Source organism: Miniopterus natalensis, chromosome 2 (assembly GCF_054644295.1).
Source record: "Miniopterus natalensis isolate mMinNat1 chromosome 2, mMinNat1.hap1, whole genome shotgun sequence".
In the NCBI taxonomy this organism is placed as follows: Eukaryota; Metazoa; Chordata; class Mammalia; order Chiroptera; family Miniopteridae; genus Miniopterus; species Miniopterus natalensis.
In genome coordinates, this window is record NC_142082.1 from 177508538 (window position 1) to 177527355 (window position 18818).

The window sequence follows — 18818 nt, forward strand, 5'->3', positions numbered from 1 at the left end:
ACTGTGGTTCCAGTCCACCTTTCCTTGCAGCGCACCCCCTTTTCCTAGAGGCAATTTAAGTAGAGCTCCATTTCTTAGAATTGATGCTTCCCTCTGTCCTCAAACCACCCCCATCTCTGAAAGACAAGAGCCCTCCGTTTTCAGTGCAGAGAAGGGGGGAGACACAAGGCCTGCCAGACCAGGCTCCAGTATTCTCAGCCCCCCAGGCCACCCCTCCCTTCTCCCTATGACAGAGGGGGGGCCCGTCTGCCCTACCTGTCCATGGAGAGCTGAGCCACCAGGGTGACGTCCGTGTCGTCGGAAGCGGGCTGGTACTCGTAGTGCAAGAAGTACAGGTGGGTCCGGTGGACGGTGAAGCGCTCTCGCCGGAACTCGTAGCACAGGTCATCTTCATCCAGCTCCGACAGCTGCTTCTGGAGCTGAAAGGTGGGAGAGGCGGCTGAGGAAGAAGGAAAGCCCCGGGGCCCTGGGCACGGCCCTGCCCTGAGGCTGTCACCACTGGACATTGTTGACGGTCTAACACAGAAGGACAAGATCGCTGGTTTCATTTCCTTCTGCAATTTACTCTAATTTCAAAAAGGAGTCCATGAAGGGCAGCTCGCCCTCTGAGGAGCGAGACTGCTCTGAGCTCGGGGTGATGGTGGAGATCAGGGACAAATAAGTGGACAGCCAGCCGCGAACGCCCTATAAACAATCCACCTTTCCTTGATGACCTAGCACAACATTCCCAAGTAATAGGGGCACAACTGTCAGAAAAGAGTAATGAACCTGAACGGAGCAGAGCCCAGTCTCGGCTTTTCCGTCTCTCCTTCCTGGCTCTTTGAAAGCCTCAGTTCATGAATCTGCGTGTACAAGTTCTTTGTCCGGCTCCACTCCGCGCCTTCCTGACCGACTAGTGACGAGCCAGCGCCCCTGCGAGCAGGAGCGAGGGACTCGGCCTCAGGCAGCGCAGATGCAGGTGCACCAGGCCCGCACCTGCTGGCCCAGGTGCCCGCAAACCCCACACTACCCCTACCAGGCAGGTGTCGTGTGCCTGCTGTGCAGGTGAAGAGTCGCCATGGGAAAGTGAAGGAACGCTCATGGTGACAGGAATTAGGTCCTTGGACGTGTGTGGGCGGAGTGAACGGACTGGGAAGAGGCGGGAGGGAAGCGCGCTGGCGACGGGAACATTCTGGGTCACGATCACGCGGGTGTGGCGGGTTTGTGAGGATTCGACACCCTGTGCACTTAGAATGCTCACATGTATCACATGCAAATTGTACTTCAAGATCGATTTTTAAAAAATAGTAATTTTGCCGAAAGCCACACAGCTGGTTCCAACGTTATTTCTGTTGCATTAGCCTTGTCGGTCACACAAGGACGTGTAGTTGAATAGATTAAAATTTACCTGGCTAGAGTTACTAGCCTGGCTGAAAGTAACAGAGATTTTATATGTGTATATACATAAGGTCTCCAAACCAATGGTGTAGTAACCAGTAAGACAACATATTAACTTGCTCCTGTAAAACCTGTGTCCGTTGAGACCGTTGCCTTGATAGATGAAGCTCTGGCACCATTTCTCAAGAGGGAAGCTGTGAGACGATTCCACTCCTGCCCCAGTTCTCCCCCTCCCCATGCGCCCCCTTCTCACGCGACTCCCAGTGTCTCTTACCGAAAGGCAGAGCCTGTCTCCCCGACGGCTGAATCTGGGCGGGACTTGTGACTTGCTGTGGCAGTCACATCTAAAGGTAGGGAAGCGGTGTTGCCCCAGGCCTGAGGTGGGGCCTCAAGGGGGTGTGCCAGTGCCAACTCTACCACTGCCACCTCCACCACTGCCTGGAGGAGGCACCGGGGCAACCAGAGGGTGAGCGACACCCCGACAAGGGAGTGAGCCCAGCCAGGACCAGCAGAGCTGCCTCAGGAAACACTTCTCATGCGCCACCGAGGTTTGCGGCAATGGACAACGGACAGGGGGGTCACTGGCATTTTGTGAATAGAGCTGCTTTCACTATTGGAGCCTGTCCCACGTATCAGGGGCGGGTAGCCTCCCGAGTCCCAGCCCACTAAGTGCTTACAGCATCCTCCAGACGGCCATGTCCAACTCAAGGGCGCCCATCTATTCTCAAGTGATGCGTGGGGATCACTGAGACCCAGTGACATAGGCATTCTCAGCTATTTAAAACTCTCAACTATTAAAAGGACATAATCAGGGATACTCTTTAGCTCTTCATCTTTGATTCGATGTCCTTGCCTATTTGAATATTGTCGCTCTCCCAACAGTACGAGACCAGGGCACTGGATTTCCCCTTCCAGCTAAGATCCTGTGAGCTGAGTGACCCGTTCTGACCTGCAGGGTTAAACCCAGGTCCTTGCTGACAATGTTCTTGATGAAGATTCAAAAAAGATCATCACATGAGAAAGAAAACCAGTGACCAAGACACAAGGTATGTGTGTGTGTGTGTGGGGGGGGGCTTCTCTTCCCCTCACAGGTACACACCCTGAGTTGGGGGAAACGACATTCCAAGGTATAGGGCTCCAAGAGCCGATTTCTGCTAAGCACCCATACAGTGGACTCCTAAAGGCAGGGCTGTGTCCCACTCATCTCTGAGTCCCCCGAACCTGGGCCAGCTAGACCATCACGTGTGCTCAACGAGCCTGCACCGGACACAGTCATAACCACCACACGCTAAGAAAAGAAACAATGACCAATGAGAGTGCTCCTGGAGCCTCAGGTATAGGCTGTCCCGGGGTGGTGGGGTCTATCAACAATGCTAGGGGCTGAGTAGCCCCCATCTATGAACTTCACGGTACCAAGAATGTGGTTTGGTGGCATCTACATCCCAAGGTCACCTGTGGCCATTCCCATGCTTAAGGGGTAGGGCCCAAGGGATACTGCTGTTCACCAACTACACTGGGCATTGTGGGAAGCACAGCAGGTGTGAAGTCAGACCCACAGTGTCCGACTCGATGGGACTCTGCACCCACCAGATGCCTTCCTTAAGCTTTAATGCACTTCTTATCAACATGGTATATTGCAGCTCTGCTTAGCTAATATGGACTAAGCACCTACTATGTGCCAGATGCAGGATCAAATGTTCTTCAGGTGCATTGCTTTATTAGTTGACTCCTTCAGCACACATCTCTGTTTTACCACGGAGGAAAGTGAGGCTCAGAAGGTTTCAGTAACCTGCCAGTTACACAGCTAGAGAGAAGGCCTGGATGGAGAACCCAGTCTTCCCAAATTAGGGACCTTTTCACAACACAATTACTCCTCTTTGGGGGATGGATAGAAGGACCAAATGAGCTGGTGGAAGGCACAACTCTCGGTGAACAAAGCAGGCCATAAAAATGCATATGCGGGATGTTCCCAATACAGCGAAAAGACAAACAACAAAAACCCACACAGAAAACAGACCAAAGGGAGCCCATTACAATGTCGACAAGGCCTTCCTCTGATTGGTGGATTCGCAGATGAATTTTATTGGCTTCTTTCTACTTTTCCGTATTTAACTAACTCCCTGCAATTTTCTCAAATGAGCAAATGCATGTAAAAGTGCCTTGCAAACTGTAGAGTGCTGCTACACAAACCTAAGCAGTGTTATCATGATTACATTATGTACCTTTTCAAATTCTAATCTAGGATTGCTTATTGCTGACTGCATGGCTGATGTCATACAAGGAGAAGACCGAGCAGCTTAAAAACTGCCTCCTTTTCACCCAGGGTACCAGTAATTTCTCCAGGGAGATGCTGAGCTGGAGGGAGGGCTTTCATTAGCAGGACCCGAATGCTTCTGCACTCCACACTCCACACTCGGGCTGGCGGAGGGGGAGGCCGGGGCTCCTGACAAGCCAGTCACAGAAACAAAAGACAGATCCTCCTGAGATAAAATGCATTTGCTAAATTGCTTCTTTGGGCAGCCAGCTGAGAAAAAGGGAGATTTGGGCTCAAGGGAGATTTGGGCTCCAGGGAAAATGCCCTTTAAGCAGTTTGCATTTATTCCTTCCTATGCTTAAGGACAGTGGCCTAGATTGACCTCTGAGATGCCAGAGCTCAGGGATACGGATTCCGAGGGGTTGGAAGTGTGTCCCTGGGGTCTGGCCAAAAGGACTTCTATTTGAAGCCAGGAAAAACCAGAGAGAGAGAGATTATGGGGATAACTGGAAACCGAGACAGATTCCCCCCTCTGACACTCATTTGCTATGTGACCTTGAGCAAGTCATTTTCTCCACTCCCTAAGCAGACAAGGAGCTTGGGCTTCATGAAATAACTCTCAAAGGTCGTGTACTCACTTTGCAGGTCCAGTCTCTTGTAATGCTCACACAGACTCTATGCATTAGGGATCACTGTCATCCTGTCTTAAACATGAAGGCATTCATTACCTGAAAGCTTTAACCACTTGTTCAAGGTCATATGATGAGTAAAGGAGGAGCTGAGATATTTCCTCCAGGTGTACATCCTTCGAGTTCTTGGATGTACATCAACTCACTACAGTGCCTTATCAATATCTGGGGCTTTCCTAGTTCCAACACTAGATGGTTCTGTGACTCTAGAGGAATGAATGCATGTATTTCCAGGGGAGGCAGAGACCTGCTGCACTCACAAATATTCACATTTTCCTCTCTTCCTGGGGGTACAGCCAGGCTGTGTTTCCAACCTTCTTGCAGTTTGGGGTAACTATGTGTCCAAGCTCTGGTCAGTAGAATGTGGGCAGATTCTGGCCGCTACAGACACCACATTCAAGGCTGCCTCATGCACAGCCCTCACTGTCAGCCAGAGCAAGAGCAAAAGCATCCAAAGCAGGAGTCCAAGGCTCTATGGAAGGCAGAGCCACAAGATGGAGGGAGTCTGGGATCGTGGAGAAAAGCCACCTGCCAATCAGGAATATCATGTGGACTTCCTGGGAATCAAAGATTTCTAGCATGCTGAGCCCATTTTATAATTGTTCATGTTACCTTGACTAACACACCCACTTAAACCCTTCTCGGGAGTCTCTCTGAAGGGACCCACTTCTTCTTGTGACACTTCTCCTTTTGATGTCTTAGAACAATGGATGGAAACATCTGGTGGATAAAACAACACTCAATAATGTTGTTTTATACATTCAACCGACTTTCACTTTTCAGTGGCCTTGACATCCATGCCTTCATCTGCCTTTCCCTGTATCTGTAGGAGGCAGGCAGCTGCCCTGTTGCCCTCAGCTGGCGGATAAGGAAGCTGGGGGGCACCAGGGATTTGCTCAGAGAGGCTGGGGCTAACTCTCATCCCGTGAAATCTACTTCAGGGCTCTCTCCTGTGGTTTCCATGAAGCAGTTAAGTTTTATGAAGCCACACAGGTAGAGAAAGATTACAGGCTCACTGGCTGCCTGCTGTGTGTATTAATCAACAAAGTTCCAGGAACCCAAAACACTTTTTACCATGGGTCACGTTCATGCTTTTGTGCAGAGGAGAGGCACGGGTTCAGGTCTGTTCAGCGGAGGTTCGGAGAGATTCTGCCCAGCTCTGACCTTGGCTCGGAGGAAAAAAATAAGAAAAAGGCCTGGTGTCTGCCCTGGGTATCAGTACTAATTTGTACCTCGCACACAATTAATAGGCTCATATTTTATGCCAAGCTCTATGTTAAGAATGGGGAAGGAACCCCAGTTTCTGTGCTTAAATTGTTCATATAGTCTGGGTAGGGGAACAAAGAAACAAGTTGGTAATTATAATACTGGGTGTTTATAACACAAACAAAACTGAATTTGGGGGGAGGGTGCATGTGCTATGTGCCACACTCATCTAGCTCCTGACTCGTCTTACCTTCTTTGGTCCTCATGAAGTCTATCAGGTAGACTAATTATGATTCCCATTTTACAGGTGGGAAAACCAAGGCATACAGAGTTGAAGTAATTGACCTGAAATCCCAGTTACTGTTCCTGAGATTTTATGGGAGACAGTCTTGCTCCAGAGCTGCCCTCCCGCAATCTGCCCGAGGAGCCAGTTAGCAGAGGAAGACCCAGCTCAAAGGAGTAGAGAGCAGGTGGCTGCTATAAAGGCCCAGAAGGGAGCACCTGGCCTGTTAGGACTATTGTAACCAGAGCCCCGGGGCGTGGAAGAGAGATGTGTGCAAGTTGGAGCTGGCCAGGAATAAAGCAGGCAGGCCACCATGATGTGTCTGGGGCTCAGACACATCCTCTGGGTAGCTCGACCCAGCGGCTCCTCCTTGCACCCCCTGGCCTCCCAGGCAAATACTGGGATCCTTCGGGCTCTGGAATTAACAAGCCCACACAAGGTCACCGGAGGCCGGCCCTGGGCAGCAGCTGTCTTAGGGCTCGGGGCGCTGTCCACAGGCTCTGACACCCACAGCGTGATGAAAGAGCTGGTGCCACGAGGCTCACACGTGAGAGCAATAATACATTCTGGCTCTTGCCCGGGGTTTCTCTGGGATACAGCTGTTTGCACAGTGCCATCTGCTCCCTGGTGCGGACGCGCACGGTGGCGCTGGGAAGTGTTTATGGGATCTGTTTATATGTGTCTTATTTTTAACTTCTAATTGAACTGTGGTGATGATGTCTTCTCTTGTTAGAGGGCTCGTTGTCAGGGAACCACCTTGTGGCTGAGGGTGGTGAAGCCCTGCTCTCAGAGGTGACCCAGGGACCTCAGAGCAGCTGGAAGGGTGGGGTCTGGACGAGCTTTCTGCCCACTATTGCCTATGGCTGGCAGCACTTTGCATATCTTAACCCCTTCAACCCTCCTAACAGCCTGGCCTGAGTTGATTTATGAACCTTTTATAGGTGGAAAAACAGGCTTGCAGAAGGTGAAAGTTATATGCCCAGTGTCACAGACTTAGTCCTGGGGCCAGGTTTTCTGATTCCAAGCACAGGAAACTTTCTAGCACACCACATATGCTTCAAGAAAAGGACCTGTAACAGTTAATTTGTTCAACAAGATTTGCTGAGCACACACCCCATGCCAGGCAGTCTTTTAGAGGCGTAAAAACATGTCGATGAATAAAAGCGGATAAAAATCCACATAGTTACAGAACTTTCATTCACGTCAGGGGAGACGTGGTCAACAGAATAAATAAGTCAAGAATATAATATACTGATTGGTGATAAGTGCTAAAGAGAAAACCAAAGCAGTCCTGGGAACAAGGGAGCTCTGGGGCAGGGGCAGGAATTGCAATTTTAGATCAGGGAACCCTTTTTTTTAAAATTAAATTTATTGGGGTGACATTGGTTAATATGCTGATATAGGTTTCAGGTGTGGGTTTCTATGTTACAAGATCTGTATATTGCACTGTGTTGTTTACTTATAAAAAGGCCACTCAGCCGTGGGTCAAGGTTGATACCAGTCCCAGGACTGCCACGAATCCGTTCCACGATTCCAATTCTCTGAGCTTCCGTGCCCTCCTCGACACAATGGAGATAAAAACAAGTGTCCTGCAGGGCTTGTGAGAGTCAGACCGATTATACAAGTAAAAACCATGAGGAGAATCACCGCACGAGTTGGAGTTATCACGCTCACTGTAAATATAGAGCGATGCCCACTTGGGGAGCGTGGCCTTGCTTTGCCACTTTAGAGTTGGGTGGACCTGGCTGCGAATGGTGGCCCCACCAGGGAAGAGTTGCGTGACTTTGGACAAGTAACCCCTCTCCTCTGAGCTTCGGTTTCCTCATCTGTCAAAGGTGACTCTAATGCCCACGTCCCTCGGTGGTGGTGAAGATTAAGGCTGTATTTCCCTTTCTCTTGCCCTGCAGGAAACCTCCCATCATCCAAGGCCAGCGGATGCAGACAACGGTGTTGGCACAGCACAGAGCTGTCCCCGTGCAGGGGAGGCCCGAGGGACTCGTGCCTGGGGCAGGGCTGCCCACGAGGCTCCGCACCTCCAGCGCCACTGCTTGGAGACCGGCCTGGTTCCCTGGAGTGCCTTCTTGGCTAGGATCCTGGGGTTGGGACGGAGCCCAGAGAGGACGAGGGGGCCATTAATTAGCGATGTCTGCTGTGGACGCGGGATAAGGGAGCTCGAGTCTGCACACACTGCCTATTGACCCCCAATTCCAAGCAAATGCAAACACTCACTGGTGCCCATCTTCTGTTGTTGTGGTGGTTTTTTTTGCACTTTTTGGATGTTTGCTGTTTCTTAATTTAACTTCGAATGCAACACTGGGTGATTCTTTTCGCCTGGGCCTTTCTGACTTCAACGCCACGGGCTCCTCTCTCCCGGGCTGCCAGGGGAGACAGGAGCAGGGAGGTGCGCGCAGCGAGGGCTGCTGGGAAGCCGGCGGAGGGAAAACGACAGCTGTCAGAAAGGAATCTGCGGAGCAAGCAGCCGCGTCCCGGGCAATTTCCTGCCGGGATAAACAGCCTCTTTCCTCCTCCACAGCCCGCGCAGCGCAACCTCCGTCACCGCAAATTGTAAATGGAGTTTAGTACAGTTTGCTGAGTAAAGGAAGGGCATGTAGTTGAGCAAGAATTCTGCCCAAATTGGTTAAAACCTATACAGTTTAAGGTTTTGCATTTAAAGAGGTGAGCTTCCTTTAGCTGGAGATTCCCTTAGGCGGGGCAGGCATTATTTTATTTTATTTTATTTTTATCCTTACCTGAGGATATTTCTTTCCATTGATTTTTTTTTTTCGAGAGTGGAAGGGAGGGGGAGAGGGAGAGAAACATCGATGTGAGACACATGGATTGGTTGCCTCCCACACACGCCCCCGACCAGGGCCGGGGATCAAGCCTGCAACCGAGGTACATGCCCTCGACCGGGAATCAAACCCGGGACCTTTCAGTCCGTGGGCACTCTAACCACTGAGCCAAACCAGCCAGGGCTGGGGCAGGCGTTTTTGATGATAAAGCATCGCTCTATAAACACAGGGCTTAGGGAAACACACCGTATGGAAACAGACGACGCTACCTGCCAGGCTCTCAGGGACAACAGGGGGTGTCCTCATTTTGCTCCAGAGGACCGGGCTCAGATGAATGAACTCCTTAAGGAAAGGAAGGGAAGGGTTTTTCAGCTCAGCGCAGGGAAGATGGCTTAGCACCCGGAGCTCCAGCAGGGGAGGAGGCTGCTGGAGGTGGTGAGCTCCCTGTCCTTGGAAGGATTCCAGCAGAAGTCAGACGCAAGCCTGTTCGGGATGCTGTAGAAGGATTTTTTTCCTGGATTAGGGGGTGAGGAATATCCGTGATTATCCAACTGTGTTCTGTGGCATCCTGGGGTTTGTTGGAAAGGCTTCAGGGGCTGGGTGGCTGAGGCAAAGGGAGAGAAATGCTAACTTTAAGGTGTAGAATTCTAGCCTCCATGGCTATTTCTATCAAATGATAAAACTACTAATGCCCACTGGCTGCTTACTGCATGACAAATGACCTCCCTGGTTCCAGGGGAGATGCCTGTATGCGCCATGGTGGATGCGCGCGGCTGTGCCCAGGAGTGACTGTCACTCCACAGCACTGACGGAGCCTGATCTCTTCCAAGTCACTCTGACACCCTGAGCTCCAGGCTGGAGAGATGAATCCCCCGACTTCCTGAATTTCTCATTCCTTTGGCAGCGAGACCAACCAAATGGCGTCTCCTTCCTACCCGCCGTCCCCTAACTGGTGGGAAACCTTTCTGGGACTGTGTGACCCAGAGCGAACGTGACGGCCCTCATGCTGTGGAGGCGGAGCTCTAAGGGACTCCATAGGTTCCTCTCTCTGCCAGGAGGTCCTAGAAGGAAGGTTAATAAAACCTGAATCCGTTTGTGGAGCGACAGGTTGGGCACTGTGGTTTGTGGAAACAAATAAACAAACAACAAACATGGTGTCCCTGGCGCCGAGCCCTTCTTTCTTGGTGATTTAACATAAATTATCCATGAAACACTATGACAAATACATTCCTGTGCCCATTTATCAGATGGTAAACCAGACGCCCGGAGCATCCATGTGCCGTCTCTGAGGTCCGGTGACCATGAAATACGTCATCTGGGAAGACTAGGGCGCTCACAGTGTTATCACCATCATCACCTCCCCCTTGAGGGAATTTTAATAATGCAAAAAACAAACTTGTGCAGCCCTGTATGTTCTCAAATTGCCTTTACTGAAATCCGAATATGCCCTGCTCCTGTTTACCGCTGGTCTCCACTGCCTGTGTGGCTCCCTCCCTCCCACCGAGTCCACTTGCCATACCCTCCACTGCTCCTTCTTTGCCCTTCAAATCTTGCCTCCTCCAGGAAGTCTTCCCTGATGCACTTTCTCTCTCCTAGTGTGTGCAACACCCTTCTCGTGTGCTCTCAAAGCACCGCTGCCATCTGGGCACTAACTACACTGGATAACAACCCCCCGCTCGTCTGCATCCCTCACTAGACAAGCCCGTGAGAGCTGGGCTTGGATCCGGAAAGCTCAGTTTGCATCCCTAGCCCTGAGGTTGGAATTGTTTGAATGACTACATGTCGAGTGACTGAATGGGCCCTGAGACTCAGTGCCACTGGAGCCCTTCTCATCTGGGGTCTGCAGTCCAATGAAGAGGTTCTGGACTTATCTCTTCGAGACTACAGCCATCTGTGCACTTGTCAGGGTGCTAATGACCTCTTCCCGTGGAGCTGGGAGCATCCGCGCTGGGCCGGATCCAACATCTTGCCCTTTTCCTCCGGCTGTGTTTGCAGATAACACTTAACATGCTGCTGAGGACCAGGAGGTGGGCTCCCTACAGAGACGCGGTCCCAGGGTCTCTCCTTGCCCCAGCCGTCCACGGAGGGCCGGCTCGCCGCAGGAGCCTGGCTGCAGCAGGGCACCGGGACCTGCTGTCTTGATTCACGCATGCCAGATGCCCCTGCTCCCCTGTTCTTAGTGCCCGCAAAACAACCCATCTATTCTCTCCATCCCCACGGCTGCCGGCCTAGGTCACGGCCCCACTGTCATCTTTCTGCCTGGGATGCGGCAACAGTCTCTAAACGGTCTCCCCCCTCCAGTCTTGCCCCTTTCATTCTATGCTCTACACTGAACGATTTTTCTCAACTCTCAACCTCGCCAAGATTAAAGCCATCTGGTGGAGTCTAAATGGCTGAGACCAGCGAAGGCCCCTGAGGTCAGCTTCTTTCTTTGCCCCTCTCCCAACGCGCCCACGGCCTCACGCACAAACGCCGGCGTGTCCTTGCCGAACTCCCCACGGCTTGGGGTGCTCCGCTTTCCCCGGGAACTTCATTCTTCCCTCTCATGTCCTCGATTCACTCAGTAGATGTTTATCAGGCGGTTACTATGTGCTCGCTTCCATTCTGGGGGAGGGGCCCGCACAGGTGAACGGTACAGGCAAAGTCTCTGACCTAATGGTCTTATATTTTTGGTTTTAGATTTGGGGGGGAAAAAACTAGGGGACAAGTACTTGAAGTGAACCCTGGTGGACGGTGCACGTACTCTGATGAAAACAGGGCTCGTCACAGACAGTGACAACGGGCTCCTTCCTGAAGATGCCGCAGCAGAGATGTTCACACACCTGGGGCAGGGTGGTCCGGGCAGTGAGACAGCAAGCACAGAGGCCCCGAGGTGGGTGGCAGTGAGCCGGGGAACCTGGGACGCAGAGGGAGCAGCAAAGGTGGGAGTGTGGCTCTGGCCGGGTCAAAGGACAAGAGTGTTGGGGACGGGGCAGCCGTGGTGAGTGCTCACAGAGGCCGCTCTCCGGTTCACGGTCCTCCCTGCACCCGGACACACCATGCTCTCGGCATCCCTACCACCTGATACGTGCACCAGGACTGGGCAGGTCTCTAATTTCAGCCCCGGTGCCCTGTGTTGGGCCTGGCAGATGGCCGGCATTCACACGCGCTTATTGAGCAAATAAATGCAGTCACAGACTCAGAGGAGGGCCCCCGGGGGACTCTCCCTCCACCCTCCCCGACCATGACCCCAGGGGAGGCTGCTGGCAGGAAAGCGGGCGAGTCATTGATAAAGGGAGTCCCGCTTCCTAAGACACGGATGGGGGGACCCGGTGATGCCATGATGAACCACTGAGGGCGTCATCCTGCAAGGCCTTTTATTCAAGCCTCTTCCGTGGAAGAAAAAAAAGAGGCAGGAGGACAGTTGTATTTCGCGTTTGGAATGAAGTGCCGAGTGGGCACTCGAATGCTGATGGGGATGACAGACACCGACTTGAGAAGGCAGAACCGAAGGAAAGGCCCAAGGAACAGTGTTTGTCGAAGCCTCTAAGTGCTTCGCAGCGTCTGAGACAGAGTTCAAGTGCCGAATGGTTTTTCTTTCCTCGATCGTCAGTGGTTTAAAAGGGCAGACACTGAGAGAGGCATCCAGGGAGATGTGGAGGAAAACGCTGGAGCTGGAAGCAGCTCCGCTGAGACTTGGGGGCCAAATGACAGACTGCGAGCTGGGGTGGCCTTGGGACTGGTCATCCTGACAAAGGGCCAGGTGAGTGCCTGACTCCAGACCATCCACAGATGCCCCCCCCTGCCATTTGGGCACCTAAAAGGTTTCTCATGACATCCGAGAGAAGAATATAAATAACAATAGTACTAATGAAACAAAATTTTGACTCTTCAACCTGCTCACAACAGCCTTCCAGTCTGACTCCTGCCTGCCTGCCGCTCAAGTCCGCCTATGGCCCTCTGTCCCCAGTAGCCCCTGGGCACACAGGCATCCTCCTCCAGATCCCCACATCAGACCTGCCTGCCCCAGGGCCTTTGCACCAGCTATTTCCTCCCCCAAGAAGAACTTCCTTTGCTCTTCTCCTTCCTTCCGCCTCTATCTTTATTGAGTTATATAATTAGTATACAAAAATTGCACGTAGTTAATGTACACAATGTGATGAGTTTGCACATACGTATGTGCTCATGTCACCATCACCACAATCAAGGTAAGAAACATAATCCATCACCTGCAAAAGTGTCTCGACTTTGCTCCCTGCTTGCCGTGTGACCCTGAACAACCTGCTTAACCTCTCTGTGCCTAAATTTCTTCAACTCTAATTGCGGGGGAGGGGTTTCTATGAGCACCGTGGAGATATAACATATGGAAGTGATTATAAATGAAGAAATAAGAAAATATAGATGTTGGCTAGGCCTATGACCACTTACCTAACACTTTCTTCACCCATGTTAACCCTTAAAGGAGCCAGTCACTTGTGAAAATCTTTGGTGCCACCCCATGCACCGATCACCCTGAATCCTGGGTCTCCGCAGGGGTGCCATGTCCACAAAGACCTCAGAGCTTCCTGGCTGCAGAGAAAACCCTTTGTCTGTCGTTTCCATTGTGTTTCTGCTCATTCAGATTCCTCTGCTTGGAAACTCACCCTGACTATCAGGTCTGGGCCAAGTGGAGCTCCGCAGCCCCCCCCCCCCCCCCCCGCATCCACAGTGATGAGCAGGGCCGTGATCTGCCTACGTGCCCGTCTGCCCCGCGAGACGGGGGACTCCCCAGGCAGTGGTGGCGTCTTGCTCATCTCGGGCACGCCCTGAGCCTGGCTCGGGGCCTGGCACACACTGGCGGTCCTCGCAGTCCGGCAGAGAAGCCGCCCGCCCCCGCGGGGCCGAGCCCCGTGAGCCACTTACGTTTTCACTGTTGACATCGGCTTCGCTGGGGCAGCCGAACAGCTCCCGCCTCAGGAGGTTGCCGTCGTACTCCAGGAAGGTCAGGTAGAGGTTGCGGAAGAACTCCACGTGCTTGTTCTTCACGCGCAGCTTCTTGGGGGAGTTCCAGTGGATGACCTGGCGGGCGCAAGGAGGCGGTCAGGCAGGCGGCACCGGCCCGGCATGCCTTCTAGGCCGCCCGTTCAGTCACTCACTCAGTCCTTCATTCATTCACTCAGCCTCTGTGGTAGAGCGCTTAAGAGCAAGGGCGCTGGGGCCGGCCAGGCTGCCCGGGTTCGAATCCCGGCTCTGCTCGGGGGAGTCATTTAATCCTGGACAAGTTTCTTCACCTCTCCGCGCCTCAGTTTCCCCATCTGTGCAATGGGACTAGTAACAGCTCCTGCCTGTGCCCGTGTATACGTTTTCATCGCTCAGCCCCAAACCAGCTCTGTGATACTGAAGCCAGGACTCCGCAAACCCTCCCTCTGCTCTGCCAGCTGCTCCCTGTTAGGCTGCCAGCAGGGGCCATGGGAGGGAGCCTGGGGGTCTGGAGGAGAAAGGAGGGGCTCCCCCCCCCAGCTGCTTCCTGTTCCCCTGAGTGTCACGCCACCTCCTTTCTTCGCACCAGCGGCGGCGCTTCCTTCCTTTAGCAGCAGCGAAATCCACTTTTGCAGTTTTTCCAGCACTCAGAACCAGCCACACCCCTCCTCCCCGTCTCGGCCAGTGTCGCTGCCTCTGGAGCTGCCTGCGGCCTCCACCGCGGGGCTGGGGTCCAGCCCCAGGTGACAGTATTACGATAATTGCCGCCTCTGTTCCCCCCGCTCCAGGGGTGGTAACTGTTCCCTGCAATTTTCTATTTTTGCTTTTTTAGTTACCAAGTGAACACTTTGTACCTAGTTATCATTTTTAAAGATGCAATTCTCTATTCAAATAATTGGTGTGGTTTCCACCTCGAGCCAGGGCTGACGGATACACTGGGAAAATCAACTACTATGCAAATAAAGCATTGTACGCAGCGCCTGGCACAGGGTGAGCGCCCAGTAAGTGCTGGACCTGCTGATTAAGTGCCCCCAGTGGACCGGGCTGGGTGACGACCGGAGGCCCTTATTGGCAGCGCCGCCCGCGGCCGCTCACGGTCGGCTGGGGAGAGGTGTCCACAAACAGGTGACGGGATGTAACGATGGAGGGAGGGTCAGGAGGAAACGGCAGCTGTAGGCCGCTCAGAGGAGCATCTAGAAGGAGCGGCCTGTGCTGGGGCGTGAAGGACGAGGGGAGTTTCCTGGGGAGATGGGCCTGGGGCAGAGGGGTGGTGGTGACGTAATCCAGGCAGAGGGAAGGTGTGCGGGACAGCGGTGCGTTTGGAAAACAGAAGTCCCTCGCCGTGCAGCAGGAGCACGGGAGTGTGGGCGTGGGAGGGGGTGCGGCTGCACAGGGGAGTGGGGCGAGATCCTGACTCATGGGGGGACCACCACCAGGTGGCATAGATAGAGGTTTTTTAAGGAGGGGAAATGACTAACCCGGTTTTAGGAAGATTGCTCTGTAATGAAGATGTGAGTGGTGGGGTGGGCGGGATAAAAGTGGAGCCAGGGATGCCAGCTACGAGGCAGCTGTCATTTCCTGCGGGCACTGCCCACCCCTCCGCTGGGGAGCTTGTCCATCGGCGGAACACCTCACCCATCAGCTTTACATTCCTTGTCTTTTTAAAATGCTTGCGAAGACCCTCGCGAAGAATGCAATTTTAAAGAATAAACTGGAGAAGTAACTTGCCCAGGACCACGAAGCCAGTAAATGCTGGAGCTGGGATTCCAATACCAGTTTGAAAAAATCTGACTCTAGAGCCCAGGTTCTTTCCTTGATGCCACAAAGAACAGGTTTTAAAATCTCTCCTTTTTATGCTTTGTTGCATGATGGAGGAAATAAAATAACTCTCACCTTTCCCTCTCTATGCCCCCATGTCCTCGCTCTCTCCTCCCGTGGGGGGACACTGCGGAAAGGAGCTGGGCCTCCAGAGCTCAGTGGCTTCCCAACTCTCTCCTGCGGCCACAGCCTGTCTGTGAGAGCCTGCAGCAGGGCCCAGGGCCTGCCATCTGAAGAGAGGTCTGGAGGCCCGTCTCGCTCTGCCCTCTCTCTCGGGATCCCATGGGTGCACCGCAGCGACAGCCCTTGAAGCTGGCTGGATAAAAACTGGTCTGCAAGACCAAGTCCCTCTCTCACGGTGCAGTGAACAACAGGACTCCTATTTGGCTCAAATCACATCCCTGCCCTTCTATTCCCAGCAACGGCACAACAGCAGAGCAAGAACCAGGGACGTCAGGCCAGGCCAGGTTAGAAACCCCAGCTAGGCTCCTAGCTCTGTATGTCCTGGGGCAACCTGTTTCACTTCCTGGGACCTCAGTTGCCTCATGTGCCAAGTGGGGATCAGTCATCCTGACCTCACAAAGTAGTTAAGAGGGTAAAACAAATGCCTGGCACAGTGCCTGCATGCCAGGGTAGGCTCTCTTCTGCCCTCCTTTCCCCTCCTGCCAGCATGAAGTGGCTGCAGCAATAAGTCAGGAAGCGGGCACTTAGCCCTCAGGAGAGAGCAGGAAGGGCTGGCGGGTCCTCCCCGGACCGAGGCCCCCTGACGGTGCCTGCATTTCAGGGAAGGATGAGCATGAATTATGAGGCCCTCTTCCTGGGCCTTTTGAAGGGTGCGAGGGAGGAGAGGAGACGCTCCTCTAAGAACACGCCACACAGACATGAGAAGGGACTGGGCCAGGCATTAAGATAACGGCAGGCGAGCTGGTGTCCCTCACACCCAGTGGGCACCGCGTCTCTGCTGCGCAGGAGTCTGACGCCTGCCAAGCGCTGAGCCAGCAGGGGGGCTGATGGATGCGCATCTGACTCAGGAGACGTGGGTCCCTCAACACAGAGAAACGTAAACTAAGTGAAAATCTGAACTTACCGTGTACAGACCTGCTAGGCCCTCTGAGGAGACCGCGCCACTAATTCCTTCCAATAAGCCCGCTTGAATCCCACTGCCCATTTTTTTGGAAATGGTCCTTGACTGGCCTGCAGCTGGTGAGTTGCGGAGCTGAGACACGAAGCCAGCGCTAACCCGGGACCGCAGGCTCCTCACCGCTATCAAGTCCTGTGTCGGTGGGCTGGGCCCTTCCCAGATGAGCAGGGTGAGGGTCCAGAGGGGGCCTGCCCACGGTCACATGGGCCAGGCCAGAGCTCGGACGAGGGCTCTGGTCTCCCCGTGTCCCCACCACGGCAGGCCATCTTTTACCGCATCACCCCTCGTTCTGTCCCATCTGCCCGGGAGCTGGGTTTGGGTGTCGCCTACAGGCACACACTGGTGTTACAGAAAAAGCAGCGAAGATGAAAGGAAGGGAGGGCGAGAAGATGGTGGGGTCACCGGCAGGCCAAGGGGGTTTTGTAAACCTATTGGCAACCCGGCGGCTCTGGGACAAGTGAGCCCACTCTAAGTCTAGTAATGTATATTCAGATTTACCTTTTCAACTAGTTTTTAATCATCAGAACACAGAATGCTCCGTTCCCCTGCGCTAGTTTCTAGAGAAGTAAGTAAGAGCTATTGTTTATGTAATACGCTAGAGAGCAGGCCAGGGTGGTGGTTGCCGGGGTGTGTGTGTGTGTGCGCTTCTATTATTATTTCTTTTACAGATGGTAATCCTGAGGCTCAGACTAGCACAGGGTTGCTCAGCTAGCAAGTAGCCAATTCTAATACAAAACCAGGTCCGTCTTGCTCCCAAATCTTTCTCTTTCTACATCATTCATTCACTCATTCATTCAACAGATACTAAAATGAGCACTGACTCTGCCACGCACCGAGAGGGGCTATGAATGCAGAGATGAACAGAGAGAGCGTTATATAACTGTCCATTTGAAATTACAAGCATGACACGTTCTTTTAAAGAGATGTTAGAGAGACAGAGGTTGTTCCTGACTTCTTCAAGCATAAAGAAGCCAAGGCCCAGAGGGAGGCAGTGACTTGCTCATAGTCACACAGCAGACAGGAACAAATGGCTTCTGTCTCCCAGGCCATGGCTCCTTCCACTAAGTCGCACGCCTGCCTCTGAAAATCCGACTCAGTATCATTATTGTTGATTATTTTGATCAGTCCTGGTCTGACTACTGAGAAATGTCATTTCCTGGCCCCTTGAGGGACAGAATCACCCATCACTGCTGACTTGGGGGCAGCGAGCTGGTGGTGTGCATGACCTTTGCTGACAAGCCTTCACACGAGACGGAGTGACATGGGAGAATGTGCCCAAAATAGATTTTTGCAAGGAGCTGGAAAATACAAGGGAGTCTCTGACATTGGTGGTGAAAACCTATCATAACTTTTTCCACTGGCTGAGGCACAGCAGCACAGTAATAATAATAATTATGATTAGCAGCTAACATACATTGGAAGCTTGCTTTGTGCTAAGCGTGGCTCCTGCTATGACACTTCGCTTGTCCTAGCTCATTGAGTCTTTACTCAACGCTCTAGGTGATATACTCTCATTTCGCCACCTTACAGGTGAGGAAAGTTTAGCAGATTTCCCCAAGTTACACAGCTGGAAGGTGGGACAGTCAGAATGTGAACCCAAGGAGGCAGAAATTAGGAGTCTATTCCTCTTATTTCTCCCATGTCTGCAATCATTAAATGGCTCTGTTTATATAAAGGAACCAGAGATTTACGGAAGACTACAGGATCAGAAATAAACCTCCTTTTCCCTGCCCAACACAGGGACCCCAGGCATCCCTAGGACACTGAGGTGGCAGGTGACTTAGGACCTTCCAGAGACATGGGCTGAACCCCCAGCTCGGCAGGATGCAGAGAGGGAGGCACCCGGGTTGTGTGCCGGGGGGGAGGGGGGCTACAGACACTGCCAGACACCAGGGGCTCTGGGGTGTGATCTAGTTGGGTCTAAACTATTGCTAACGGCTGAGTGTATGGGCAGGCTTGGAGTCAGCCTGCAGTGAGCCAGAGGAATGGAAAGAAACTGATTACTGTCCAGGAAACTTAAACATCATCTGGGAAGACAGCAGAAGTCAACAAGATTAAAGGAGATGTGAGAGACTCCACCACCCATCGAGGGCACAGAAAAAAAGCATTTCAAAGACAGAAACAAGACCTCGGTACAAGGACGGGCTACGGGGAGAGTTCAGCCAGCACGTCAGCTTCTTAAGTACTTAGAACCCAGAGGGTTCATAAAAATAATTCACGGCGCAAAAGTGTTAAGAAATCAGTCTGTGTGCAAATGCCAGGTGGATAAAAACACAGACTTCATGTCTTCCAAGTTCCTGAGCTAAATAAGGGGTGTTAG

The 18818-nt window shown here is 52.6% G+C and overlaps 1 protein-coding gene across 3 annotated transcripts in view; it reads right to left on the reverse strand.

Moving 5' to 3' along the window:
• LARGE1 (LARGE xylosyl- and glucuronyltransferase 1) overlaps positions 1–18818 on the reverse strand; it is a 401317-nt gene that overhangs the window by 21341 nt on the left and 361158 nt on the right. For all 3 annotated transcript variants that reach the window (XM_016222951.2, XM_087814883.1, XM_016222941.2), the window contains exons 10-11: positions 13483–13638; positions 256–419 (exon numbers count right to left, since the gene is read on the reverse strand). In XM_016222951.2, the coding sequence (XP_016078437.1) occupies positions 256–419; positions 13483–13638 (320 nt within the window). The remainder of the gene's footprint in view (positions 1–255; positions 420–13482; positions 13639–18818) is intronic.